The sequence below is a fragment of the Haliotis cracherodii genome, unplaced genomic scaffold (assembly GCF_022045235.1).
Source record: "Haliotis cracherodii isolate W230 unplaced genomic scaffold, xgHalCrac1.p SCAF_3, whole genome shotgun sequence".
Classification (NCBI taxonomy): domain Eukaryota; kingdom Metazoa; phylum Mollusca; class Gastropoda; order Lepetellida; family Haliotidae; genus Haliotis; species Haliotis cracherodii.
In genome coordinates this window covers 11,991,578-12,006,559 of record NW_027266286.1, presented here as the reverse complement: position 1 = coordinate 12,006,559, position 14,982 = coordinate 11,991,578, and the positions used below count along the sequence as shown (strand labels likewise).

The 14,982-nt window shown below is 40.5% G+C and overlaps 1 protein-coding gene across 1 annotated transcript; it reads right to left on the bottom strand.

Annotated features, from left to right (window-relative positions):
• Positions 1-3,833: 3,833 nt before the first annotated feature.
• LOC139475229 (uncharacterized) lies at positions 3,834-14,863 on the bottom strand. The gene is made up of 4 exons (XM_071258475.1): positions 14,830-14,863; positions 5,168-5,316; positions 4,448-4,717; positions 3,834-3,857 (listed from the first exon to the last, which is right to left on the bottom strand). The coding sequence occupies exons 1-4, from the start codon at positions 14,861-14,863 to the stop codon at positions 3,834-3,836; spliced, it is 477 nt and encodes a 158-aa protein (XP_071114576.1).
• Between the last annotated feature and the right edge of the window lie 119 nt (positions 14,864-14,982).

Below are 14,982 nucleotides of genomic sequence, written 5' to 3'. Positions count from 1 at the left end.
CCCGGAATCTTTAAGGGACTCAACATCCGCCTTGATAGAGTTGCCATATTGCCGAATGAGCGGTAAATAACATTAACTCATTAACTCTACGAAAAATTACCGTTAACATTGTTAGTATGAGGTCGTAGATATGTGAACTTTTATTTGTGTGTGAACTTTATAACCTCCCAAGAAAACACTCAATGGGTAAATATATAACCACCCCATCAAACATTCTGTCATAAAATTGATTTCATCACAAGATTATGATATATTTCATAACATAAGCGTATTCCTCCTAAGCGTAAATCAACTAAGAAATACTGTTTCTTAAATTATTATTGATATAACTACACATCTACTGTATGTATTAAGTATAACTATATTGCGTAGATGGTTATATCTCTGCTATTCTAATGTATTTAGGGCCAGTGGTATTAATCTGAATAAATGTCTGCCTGTCTGAATATGTGAACACGAATCTTTATGAGTTATACGCGTTCGACCCCCTTTACGTCAGCACGTGTGGATACAACTTTAGATGGTCAAATCAGATTACTGTCTGCCATCTAGTCTAAATGACCATCACCTCGGACAGTGGTCCGTTTGCCTCAAGGTCATGTTGATACACTTGACCGCTGTCCGTCATAAAAGGTTTATATCCATTGTCAAATTACATCTGTCAGTCGCATGACTCGCTGTTATCTAATATGACGTTCACAATGTTATATAACATTACATATTACAGAATCTGTCAGATATGATATAGATGTAAAGAATCATCCGATTGTCTCTACTATAAAGACGCAAGAGGTATACTTTGTCATAAGGTTAGTTAATGAATATATTTCCCCCACGATATGACAAAACTGTGTACATTAAAGACGCAGATAGAACTTTGTTTAAAATATTGTACCAAATATCTGGTATGTATATTCCAGTTTAGCGGTGACATGTAGCCTCTAACATGCTAGATTTATCAATATTGTTTGAACATGTGTCATTTGGCCCTGAATACAATACATATCTTGAATCTCGATATACAGTGGATCCTCGCTGTGTCGAACTTGTGGGGAGCTGGAAAAATGTTCGAGTTATTCAGAATTCGAGACAACCAGTAAAGTGAATTTCCGAAACCCCAGCATCATGGTATGAGAGATTATCACATGTAATATCGCCATCTTTGGAGTCATTCAATGTTTTATAATTAAATTTTCGTTGTGTTCATGGAAATTCCTGCATTCTGATTAGCTGAATTGGTCACGTGTTATTGCATTCATTTCCCAATGAATGTAAAAAATTAAGCCACGCCCACCGCTGCGCACTACTTTTATTACTGCGGAATGTCGGGGAATCCCAATATTACAGTCGACGGAATTCCCTTTCTGCTCACGTGTATCGTCATGCACAGGACATTTAGCGACTTTCATGCATATTCATTGTCCAATCTACCCTTTGAAACCGAAGGCCGAGAGTGAATGAAACAGCAAACGTGCAGGCTCGCTCGCCTCGGTTCAACTTTCATGTCTTCACGTTTCATTTCTAACTAGCATTTCTCCAACTGTTTTACCGTAATCAGAGAAGTAATGTTTGAATCACGCAGTAAATGACCATGTTATTTGAAACAGCCGCCTTCTCTCAGACATATTTCTTCCGGTTCGTTACAGTCTGACTGTTGCAAGTCTTTTCGCCTCTTGCCTTAATTGACAGGTCAAATGAACATTGTTTTAATCCCACTCTCCGTTGATTGGCTACTGACTGTGTAGGCGTGTCAAGTTATGTGCATAAATTAAACGATCACCTGATTCATGTCACGCCACTGTATGTATTCCTACACCTGGAATGTTCATCAATGCCGTCATTTTTGTCTGTTTTGATATATGCAACTGTTTGGGGTTAAACTATTGTAGATAAAACATGTTTAACGTTGTGAATCGAAAAACCGATGTGCAAACTGTATGAATCCGCGTAGCGGATTCTTACAAAAGTTTGCACATCGGTTTTTCGATTCATACCTCAATGAACCGAAAAAAATACACAGTCAATCCTTAAAACGTCGATAACCACACAGCAACAGATAATACATACATGTACGTGTAGGCACGCTCAACAAATGACAAATATCTGTATTACATTTCCAGGTCTTGAGTATAAATGTATTGGACAATGTTTCCACATGGTGTGCTGTGATACTGAGGCTGTTGAGAGTATAAATGTATTGGACAATGTTTCCACATGGTATGCTGTGACACCGAGGCTGTTGAGAGTATAAATGTATTGGACAATGTTTCCAAGTGGTATGCTGTGACACCGAGGCTGTTGAGTATAAATGTATTGGACAATGTTTCCACGTGGTATGCTGTGACACCGAGGCTGTTGAGTATAAATGTATTGGACAATGTTTCCAAGTGGTATGCTGTGACACCGATGCTGTTAAGTATAAATGTATTGGACAATGTTTCCAAGTGGTATGCTGTGACACCGAGGCTGTTGAGAGTATAAATGTATTGGACAATGTTTCCAAGTGGTATGCTGTGACACCGAGGCTGTTGAGTATAAATGTATTGGACAATGTTTCCACATGGTATGCTGTGACACCGAGGCTGTTGAGTATAAATGTATTGGACAATGTTTCCACATGGTATGCTGTGACACCGAGGCTGTTGAGTATAAAAGTATTGGACAATGTTTCCACATGGTATGCTGTGACACCGATGCTGTTAAGTATAAATGTATTGGACAATGTTTCCACATGGTATGCTGTGACACCGAGGCTGTTGAGTATAAATGTATTGGACAATGTTTCCAAGTGGTATGCTGTGACACCGAGGCTGTTGAGTATTAATGTATTGGACAATGTTTCCACATGGTATGCTGTGACACCGAGGCTGTTAAGTATAAATGTATTGGACAATGTTTCCACATGGTATGCTGTGACACCGAGGCTGTTATGTATAAATATATTGGACAATGTTTCCACATGGTATGCTGTGACACCGAGGCTGTTGAGTATAAATGTATTGGACAATGTTTCCACATGGTATGCTGTGATACTAGGGCAGTATTAGCAAACATACCGCCTGGCATCAGAATCAATGCAGTCATGTGTAGTGATGGAAAACAGCGACATACACTGAAAACACTATCTACTCGAACTGTAGATATTGTGAAAGTAAGCAAATACTTGATTTGAAATCATACTCAAACGAAGAAACAATAATTAAAGCTGGCCTGTTACAATAATTCCGAAACCACTGTCAAAGAAGAATTAATTCTCAGACAGATGTAGGACGTTAACGCATTTCCCATCATAAACGGACTCGTGAAGATTCCAGGGTAGAAAAGGTCTTCAGCAACCCATGCTTGCCGTCAAAGGTGACTATGCTTGTCGTAAAAGGCGACTAACGGGATCGGGTGGTCAGGCTCGCTGACTTGGTTGATACATGTCATCGATCCCTATTGCGTGGATCGATGCTCATGATATCAATCACTGGATTGTCTAGTCCAGACTCGATTATTTACAGACCGCCGTCATATAGCTGGAATATTGCTGAGTGTGGCGTTAAAAAACAAAACAACCAACCATCATAAACGCCGCCGCTATTTATGATAACTGCGTCTATTTGTGCTACTTTTGTATGTTATTAATCCTTTTTTACTGATTATATACTAAATACGGTATGTGTACCTATCTGGGTCAACTTGCACAAAGTTACACGACTGGTGTAAGTCTATGTTCAAGTAGCTACATTTGTCGTAGCTGAGATCACTCTTATTAGACGGGCCATGAATGGTTACCCGCTATCCAGCTGAACGCCGCCATGTCAACACGTTTCACCATGTTGTATCACTCGTCAACACTCGACCTTTTCCGTAACCTGAAAAACGTCATTAATCGGCTTGTTCCGGTAAAACATAAGTGGTCACGAATGCCTCCCGGAAAAAAATTGTGTTCACAATTATGTTATATACGTCTGTGTGCGACATTATCATGGGGAGTTTTGAACCAATTTCATCATGAATAAGTTTGGTGTTTTCAGGTGAACTTAATCAGTACAAACGTCAGAAATGTGTGTCGTGTCGGCTTTTGCATGTTCCGTGTTTAACCAGGGCATTCCTCCACACATGATACACCACGGAGATCGCACGCCTTGTGTAGAAACAGTAATTGTGTCGAAGTTACGAGTGTCAATCTTAGGAGTGTCGGTGTTGGTAGTATCAATGTTACTTGTGTCAATGGTGCTAGTGTCGATGTTACCAGTGTCGATGTTGCTGGTATCGATGTTACTTGTATCGATGTTACTGGTGTCAATGTTACTGGTGTCGATGTTACTGGTGTCAATGTTACTGGTGTTAATGTTACTGGTGTTGATGTTACTAGTGTCAATGTTACTAGTGTCAATGTTGCTGGTATCGATGTTACTTGTATCGATGTTACTGGTGTCAATGTTACTGGTGTCGATGTTACCTGTATCGATGTTGCTGGTATCGATGTTACTAGTGTCAATGTTGCTTGTATCGATGTGACTGATGTCAATGTTGCTGGTATCGATATAACTGATGTCAATGTTGCTGGTATCGATATTACTGATGTCAATGTTGCTGGTATCGATGTTACTGATGTCAATGTTGCTGGTATCGATGTTTCTTGTGTCAATGTTACTAGTGTCAATGTTGCTGGTATCGATGTTACTTGTATCGATGTTACTGGTGTCAATGTTACTGGTGTCGATGTTACCTGTATCGATGTTGCTGGTATCGATGTTACTAGTGTCAATGTTGCTTGTATCGATGTGACTGATGTCCATGTTGCTGGTATCGATATAACTGATGTCAATGTTGCTGGTATCGATATTACTGATGTCAATGTTGCTGGTATCGATGTTACTGATGTCAATGTTGCTGGTATCGATGTTTCTTGTGTCAATGTTACTGGTGTCAATGTTACTGGTGTCGATGTTACTAGTGTCAATGTTGCTGGTATCGATGTTACTGATATCAATGTTGCTAGTATCGATGTTACTGATGTCAATGTTGCTGGTATCGATGTTACTGATGTCAATGTTGCTGGTATCGATGTTACTAGTGTCAATGTTGCTGGTATCGACGTTACTGATATCAATGTTGCTGGTGTCGATGTTACTAGTGTCAATGTTACTGGTCTGAATGTTACTAGTGTCAATGTTACTGGTGTCGATGTTACTGGTGTCGATGTTACTAGTGTCGATGTTACTAGTGCTGATGTTGCTGGTATAGATGTTACTTGTATCGATGTTACTGGTGTCAATGTTACTTGTGTCGATGTTACTTGTATCGATGTTGCTGGTGTCGATGTTACTGGTGTCAATGTTACTGGTCTCAATGTTACTAGTGTCAATGTTACTGGTGTCAATGTTACTGGTGCCGATGTTACTAGTGTCAATGTTACTAGTGTCGATGTTACTTGTATCGATGTTACTTGTATCGATGTTACTGGTGTCAATGTTACTGGTGTCGATGTTACTTGTATCGATGTTGCTGGTGTCGATATTACTGATATCGATGTTACTGCTGTTACTGATGCTGATGTCTCACTTTGCCATTGTTGCGAGACATTAAGTCTCTATCGTTAAATCGTCTCTTCTCACAAGACCATGTCAGCGGTTACATATTTAAATGATAACAATGAAGGAAATATATATATTAAGAAATCACAGAACTCGTATTTCAAGTTAGGTCAACGATTATTATGAGATAATAACCAACTCCCATCACGTGACTGGGAAATAACTGTGGAAATCGAGTGCCAAAAAGATGGTTTTCTTAGTTTCAATCCACGCACGGGATATACCATTCGTCACCACTCGCCTCTTTCCGTAACAAGATTCGGCTTGTCCCGGAATAACACGAGTTGGTCACGAATGGGGATATACATGTAGAGTAAATGCTAAGTGAGAGAGCCGCAGGCTGTCGAGTACGAAAGCCTAATGGTGCCACCTTGGTAGCATAATTTAATTTTTTTTTAAATCGAAATTTCTCGCTATTTCAATTATTTTCCCTATATTTTGAGTTCTTTCTATAAGCGGGAAGTTTCTCTCTCGTGACATCGATTATTTTCTCGTTTTTTCGATTATGTCTCTCCTTATTTCATGTTTAAGTATAAAAATCGAAATTCCGATTTTTTAAAAATAAATTGAAATTACGAAAAAAATTCGAAATGACGAGAAAATCATTTTTTGTGCACATGACTATTCAATGATATCTCAAAATCCGGTTATTGGTATGAAGGTACGTCACAATCACAGGTGTATTTGTCATCTGGTATCACCATCAACTGCCTGAAGGACAAATCGTATTATTAGTCAACACGTGATCCAAGCTAACCGTGTCAGGTTGATGCGGGGGGGGGGGGGGGGAAAGAATAACATGCAGGTCGGGACTTTCTGGCGACCATCCCTTGAACACATACAGCAATAATCAATAGAACACATACAGCAATAATCAATAGAACACATACAGCAATTATCAATAGAACACATACAGCAATTATCAATAGAACACGTACAGCAATTATCAATAGAACACATACAGCAATTATCAATAGAACACATACAGCAACTATCAATAGAACACATACAGCAATTGTCAATAGAACACATACAGCAATTATCAATAGAACACATACAGTAATAATCAATAGAACACATACAGCAATAATCAATAGAACACGTACAGCAATTATCAATAGAACACATACAGCAATAATCAATAGAACACATACAGCAATTATCAATAGAACACATACAGCAATTATCAATAGAACACATACAGCAATTATCAATAGAACACATACAGCAATTATCAATAGAACACATACAGCAATAATCAATAGAACACATACAGCAATTATCAATAGAACACATACAGCAATTGTCAATAGAACACATACAGCAATTATCAATAGAACACATACAGCAATAATCAATAGAACACATACAGCAATTATCAATAGAACACATACAGCAATTATCAATAGAACACATACAGCAATAATCAATAGAACACATACAGCAATAATCATTAGAACACATACAGCAATAATCAATGGAACACATACAGCAATTATCAATAGAACACATACAGCAATTATCAATAGAACACGTACAGCAATAATCAATAGAACACGTACAGCAATTGTCAATAGAACACATACAGCAATTATCAATAGAACACGTACAGCAATTGTCAATAGAACACATACAGCAATTATCAATAGAACACATACAGCAATTATCAATAGAACACGTACAGCAATAATCAATAGAACACGTACAGCAATTGTCAATAGAACACATACAGCAATTATCAATAGAACACGTACAGCAATTGTCAATAGAACACATACAGCAATTATCAATAGAACACGTACAGCAATAATCAATAGAACACATACAGCAATTGTCAATAGAACACATACAGCAATTATCAATAGAACACATACAGCAATAATCAATAGAACACATACAGCAATTATCAATAGAACACATACAGCAATAATCAATAGAACACATACAGCAATAATCAATAGAACACATACAGCAATTATCAATAGAACACATACAGCAATAATCAATAGAACACATACAGCAATAATCAATAGAACACGTACAGCAATAATCAATAGAACACATACAGCAATAATCAATGGAACACATACAGCAATTATCAATAGAACACATACAGCAATTGTCAATAGAACACATACAGCAATAATCAATAGAACACATACAGCAATTATCAATAGAACACATACAGCAATTATCAATAGAACACATACAGCAACTATCAATAGAACACATACAGCAATTGTCAATAGAACACATACAGCAATTGTCAATAGAACACATACAGCAATAATCAATAGAACACATACAGCAATAATCAATAGAACACATACAGCAATTATCAATAGAACACATACAGCAATTATCAATAGAACACATACAGCAATTATCAATAGAACACATACAGCAATTATCAATAGAACACATACAGCAATAATCAATAGAACACATACAGCAATTGTCAATAGAACACATACAGCAATTATCAATAGAACACATACAGCAATTATCAATAGAACACATACAGCAATTATCAATAGAACACATACAGCAATTGTCAATAGAACACATACAGCAATAATCAATAGAACACATACAGCAATTATCAATAGAACACATACAGCAATAATCAATAGAACACATACAGCAATAATCAATAGAACACGTACAGCAATAATCAATAGAACACATACAGCAATAATCAATGGAACACACACACAGCATGCTTGTTGTTTCTGAGAACACGATTAAAACAAAAATCCAACGAGAGAAGAAGAGAAGAAGCCCTTAACAAATATAATCACATGGGACTCTGGACGTTGTTAATTAAATAGAACAGTGAACAAGAATTACCCATATCATTTATCAGACACCCTCCCAAAGTTTCTGGTTCACCCTTTCATACGGTTCAGAGAAGTCGAAGAGGTAGCTAGGAATCTAACAGTGACATAAGACATTTGAAACCCCGTTCTATACAACGATCGTAGCGCTAAGGTGTCGCAACTCCCATACTTTAACATAGACTTACGCCAGTCGCAGCGCTAAGGTGTCGCAACTCCCATACTTTAACATAGATTTACGACAGTCGTAGCGCTAAGATATCGCAACTCCCATACTTTAACATAGACTTACGACAGTCGTAGCGCTAAGGTGTCGCAACTCCCATACTTTAATATAGATTTACGACAGTCGTAGCGCTAACATGTCGCAACTCCCATACTTTAATATAGACTTACGACAGTCGTAGCGCTAAGATGTCGCGACTGCCATACTTTAACATAGACCTACGACAGTCGTAGCGCTAAGATGTCGCAACTCCCATACTTTAATATAGACTTACGACAGTCGTAGCGCTAAGGTGTCGCAACTCCCATACTTTAATATAGACTTACGACAGTCGTAGCGCTAAGATGTCGCGACTGCCATACTTTAAAATAGACCTACGACAGTCGCACGTAGCCCTCCGATCGCTTTGTGGCACGGGACACGGTACAATAACGACTTTGTCAGAATTAAGGCGGTGTCATTGAACAATCGCGTGATCGTGATCAACAGAGAAGGATGTCAAGTGGTGGATTTCCGTTAATTGTTCAAGTGTCACACAAGCGAAACAAACATGTCAGCCATGTTTAACATTTCAAACAAAATATCTTCATTATAAACTTTCCCCCGAATACAAATGATCCTACCTGAGTTGCCTGGTTAAGTCGCCTAGCGGTTTGTTTGCAGATTGTAATTTTTTTCACGTTTTCTCTCAAGTCGTATTTCCTGGTTCCCGTTGTGAGTGACATTGAAAGCCACACGACCTCCACAAAGCTGATAATTCATCGCTCCAGGTGATAGACACAAGCTGTGAGGGGTATATATAGCAGCGATGAAGAGTCAGCAGATTGTCATTCAAGAAGAGAAGACAGGCTTTCATCCCTGTCAAGATTGTCTTATGTCCGATACGGGCTGCTGAACATTGCATGCCGTGGCCATAAGGACGGTGGGATTACACCAACTCATATCCCTACTCCCCAAGGCAAGTACTGCTGGCTTACTTGAAAGACGCTTAAAATGTTTCTCAAATCATCTATCGCCTTTTAAAAATGCCTATCGCTAGTCTAAAGAACGCTGCTAAAACTGCGAATCCTCAGATATTTTCTACATCAACCCGAGAATGTGGCATTTTGTGGCATTATTTAAAATCATTTCCAGAGCGAAGGCCCCTGAAGGTTTTGCAGAAGAGAATAAAATTATGTCTTTGGTGTCCCACGCACACAAAAGAGAAGACCAGTGAAGATCCGGGGTAGAAAAGGTCTTCAGCAACCAATGCTTGCCGTAAAAGCGACTATTCTTGTCGTAAAAGGCGATAAACGGGATCGGGTGGTCAGGCTCGCTGACTTGGTTGATGCATGTCATCGTATCCCAATTCCGTGGATCGATGCTCATGATGTCAGTCACTGGATTGTCTTGTTCAGGCTCGATTATTTACAGACCGCCGTCAGATAGCTGGAATATTGCTGAGTGTGGCGTTAAACAACAAACAAACAAACAAACTCTAAAGAGGATTGGGTGGTCAGGTCGCATGACTGATTACCCCGATGGCCCCGAAACGTGGCTTGTGCTTTTTGTGAAGAACTGTTGTTTTACGCCGCACTCAGCAATAAAGCACCTAGATGGTGGCGATCTGAGTTCGATGCTCATTTTTCCCCCGGTACGATCTATGGTTTGTCAGCACCATGCCCGCACTCATTTGTTTCTTCATAGTGATTAACGCCTGCAGCCTCTCCCAACACACCCAGCTGACACACGGCTATAACTGTGTTGTAAAGACATCGTTGCTGTGGAACCTAAAGCTGGAAACTAGGGCACGCTCCAGTTATATTAATATAAGGATAATTTATCATTATGTTTTCTTTCTGTTTGTTTTCACATCTGATGACCTCTTATGGGGGTTCGAATCATTACCGCAAAAGAGCGCATTTTCTGACACTAGACATTAAACTTCAGAGGTGCTGACCACTGGTACCACCATCGACCACCAACCAAAGGTCAATTCCAGCAATTAAATGGACGCTTACACTTGGACTTATTCCTTGCAGATGTGTGTTCGACTATGCAAAGAAACCAGGGTCCGTTAAACACAGCAATCTTAGCTCTAAGGTGATCGCAACTCCAATGACTTACGGTATTCTTAGCGCTAAGGTAATCGTAAGTCCAATGACTGACGGTATTCGTAGCGCTAAGGTGATCGTAACTCCAATGACTTACGGTATTCGTAGTGCTAGGGTGATCGTAACTCCAATGGCTTACGATATACGTAGAGCTAAGGTGATCGTAACTCCAATGACTTACAGTATTCGTAGTGCTAGGGTGATCGTAACTCCAATGACTTACAGTATTCGTAGCGCTAAGGTGATCGTAACTCCAATGACTTACGATATACCTAGCGCTAAGGTGATCGTAACTCCAATGGCTTACGATATTCGTAGCGCTAAGATCGCTTTGTGAAAGGGGACGGCTCCCAGGGTACGATGAGTAAGCACAACCGACCGTAAACTACGACCGTTACTCCAAAGTAAATTAGTACGTTTCTGTAAAAATACAGGAGGTATGCGCCGTCCCAGTCGCCATCCATAACACACCCTGGCGTGGTTGTGGCCATCGATGTGAGCAGCGGTTACGTGGCGGTAATTTCGGCCGCCCAGCACGTTGTCACGCACATCGTTATCTGTCTGTGACACCTGTTGTAATCCACCCACATGTTGCCTGCCTGGTCACGCCAACACGACATGCCCGGGCAAAGTTACATGTAGCATTATGATCGAAGAAAGGTATTTTTTCAGTTAGAGCTGCAAAACCAGATATATTATTTATTAAATCCATGAGCCTGGTAAAGTTTTACGACTGCTGATATTGTTTCAACAATCTAAAGCATAAATATTTTTTTAAGACTTTTCTGGACAATTGATTTTTTCCCATAAAATCCCCTCCATCAAATGGTCCAACCCTAACTGGACCCGTGAAGATTCCAGGGTAGAATAGGTCTTCAGCAACCCATGCTTGCCGTCAAAGGTGACTATGCTTGTCGTAAAAGGCGACTAACGGGATAGGGTGGTCAGGCTCGCTGACTTTGTTGATGCATGTCATCGATCCCAATTGCGTGGATCGATGCTCATGATAGTAGTCACTGGATTGCCTTGGCCAGACTCGATTATTTACAGACCGCCGTCATATAGCTGGAATGTTGCTGAGTGCGGCGTTAAACAACAAACCAACCAACCAACCAACCCTAACTGAAATAGAACTGAGGGAGCCAAGATCAGTGGTAGCTCTTATTCTGTGTCGTACACTTAAGCTATACACGGGCTCAGTGGAGTTACCAGAATAATAATAGTAATAACACGTTTGCCTTGGTCTGAAATCAATGGCTCGTTTCCTGCCAGATGTGTGCAGTCCGACTGTTTAATGACGTCATTCTCCTAGGCCATTCTCTCAATGACACCACATCGATGCGACATCAACGCCCGCTTAATCAAAGTGGTTATTTCCTGTTTTCCGATTTATTTCCTCAGCCTTTGGTCTCTATAGCCTCTTATATAACTCTTTAGTTGCGGTTGTGTATTTTCGGTTTACGGTTGTGTTTACCCATCTGACTTCAGTCTTTTACATTTTGTGTATGTGGACATGCTATAGTAACACGTGGCTACGCCGTATCTACAGGATATATCACACATGCATTATTCATTTAGTTATATGTATTTCGAAATAAAAATCAATATTTCCCTTGGCTGAAATGACTCTTAATGTCGGGTACCAGTCTGCGTGAAACACATAAAGTCAAATATTTTTTTCATGACAAAAGCTGGGTGTCTAAGTTTAGTTTCAACAGAGACCATATGATAGATTATATGGTCTCTGGTTTCAACAGTTATATATGGGAGGGTCAGCAGGAGGACAGCCCGAAGTGATGCAGGTCTCAGACGTGTACCGCTTTGGTGAGTGAGTGAGTGAGTATGGTTTTAAGCCGCTTTTAGCAATATTCCAGCAATATCACCGTGGAGGACACCAGAAATGGGCTTCACATATTATACCCATGTTGGGAATCGAACCCATGTTGGGAATCTTTGGCGTGACGAGCGAACGCTTTAACCACTAGAACGCCCCACCGCTTTGGTGAAACTTTCTCAGCCTAGGTATGGTGCTGACAAACTCAATATTGACTATATCCATGAACATCTGACAAGATTAGATTAACCAAATCGTTTCTGTATCGAATCCTATACAACGGTTTTCATAAAACCAGACATCTATTCTGTTACGTTATCACATGTTGTGTTCAACATATTACTGTTTTATTTATTGAAATTCACAAAGTGATTCGTGTCTCAAATTTAGTATGACTGCTATCATGAAATTAATCCATACCAGAAAATAGGACATATATTCTTTCAATGAAATAATTAGGCTGGAATCTATGAATATATGAACCATCTTGCACACGATGGCAAGAAATTCGCCTTTGCAATATCTTCCAGGTGTAGGGCTAAAGCAATGACATTACATGACAAGGATCCCTTTTTAACCCACCGAATCTGCACAATATTAGACTTTGTTCATTTCAACAATTGAATGTTTGGGCCTCATAGCACTAATTGTTATTTCTCTTGAAGTTTGAAGGGGCGGTCGGGTAGCCCGGTGGTTAGAGCGTTCGCTCGTCACGCAGAAGACCCGGGTTCGATTCCCGACATGGGTACAATGTGTGAAGCCCATTTCTGGTGCACCCGCCGTGATATTGCTGGAATATTGCTAAAAGCGGCGTAAAACCATACTCACTCACTGTTGAAAAAGTATGATCGACAGGAATATTTTCACACACACGATGAACGTCAAGCTTCAGTTACTTCACACCCATTGACATGTGACTCATTAGAAACAGTTCATCCATACAACTGCAATCAATACGTAACATGACGGTGATGGCTGATCTATTGTGCTGAACCAAGGCACACTGTTATCTAGAAGTCATTGTATATGGAGCATTATTATTTTTGTTTCACGCTCACTGGCTTGTTCAAATCAAATACCAACAACATTTGCTCATAACATCAAAGAATATTTTATGAGACATTGACCAAACAACAGTTTAACTGAGCTGATGTCTCCGTTTGATTAGGTAACCTGCATTTTAGGAGCAAAAACACAGAGAATAACCCATCTGAACCTTAAGGGGTCCACTTCCCTGGTCTTGAGGATAGTGCATCTGCCAAGACCACTTCCCTGGTCTTGAGGATAGACCATCTGCCAAGACCGCGTCCATGGTGTAGTGGATAGAGCATCTGCCCAGACCGCCTCAATGGTCTAGCGGAAAGAGCGTCCGCCCAGACCATCTCTATGGTCTTGTGGATAGAGTGTCTGCTCAGACCGCCTCCACAGTGTAGTGGATAGAGCATCTGCCCAAACTGTCTCCAGGGTCCATTCGATAGAGCGTCTGCAAAAACTGTCTCCAAGGTCTAGTGGATAGAGCATATGCCCAGACAGCCTCTGTGGTCTAGTAGATAGAACATATGCCCAGACAGTTCCTGTGGTCTAGTGGATAGAGCGTCTGCCCAGACAACCTCTGTGATCTAGTGGATAGAGCATATGCCCAGACAGCCTCTGTGATCTAGTGGATAGAGCATGTGCCCAGACAGCCTCTCTGGTCTAGTGGATAGAGCATGTTCCCAGACAGCCCCTGTGGTCTAGTGGATAGAACATATGCCCAGACAGCCTCTGTGGTCTAATGGATAGAGTGTCTGTCCAGACAACCTCTCTGATCTAGTGGATAGAGCATATGCCTAGACAGTCCCTGTGGTCTAATGCATAGAGCGTCTGCCCAGACAACTCTCTGATCTAGTGGATAGAGCATATGCCCAGACAGTCCCTGTGGTCTAGTGGATAGAGCATATGCCCAGACAGCCTCTGTGGTCTAATGGATAGAGTGTCTGGGCACATGCTCCCCATAATCCCCTGGCTGTGTCCTACCAAAACATGTTAAACGGTGGTACCCTGCCTGGTGCTTGGCTTTAAGGGGATCAGACAACTGGTCGGCTTGGAGTCAGTATACTGTGTCTGAGTGGGGTATCCATGTTAAACTAGGGCATGGTATCTGATTGGGTGAGCACTACAAAACAGCATTAGTCTGGACTAGTATAAGCAGAGACACATACATGCATGTAAATCGCTATATTGAACATTAATCTTGAAGGCCATTTCAACTCACCTCCCTCCATGAATTCATGTACAAAGGCTCCCATCAGGGCTCTGAACAAGATTGACCGCCTTCGTGGTCTAGTGGTATAGTGTCCGCCCGGAGAGCGGAAGGTCCGGATTTTGATCCCCAGTCGCGTCATACCAAAAGACGTTAAAAGATGGT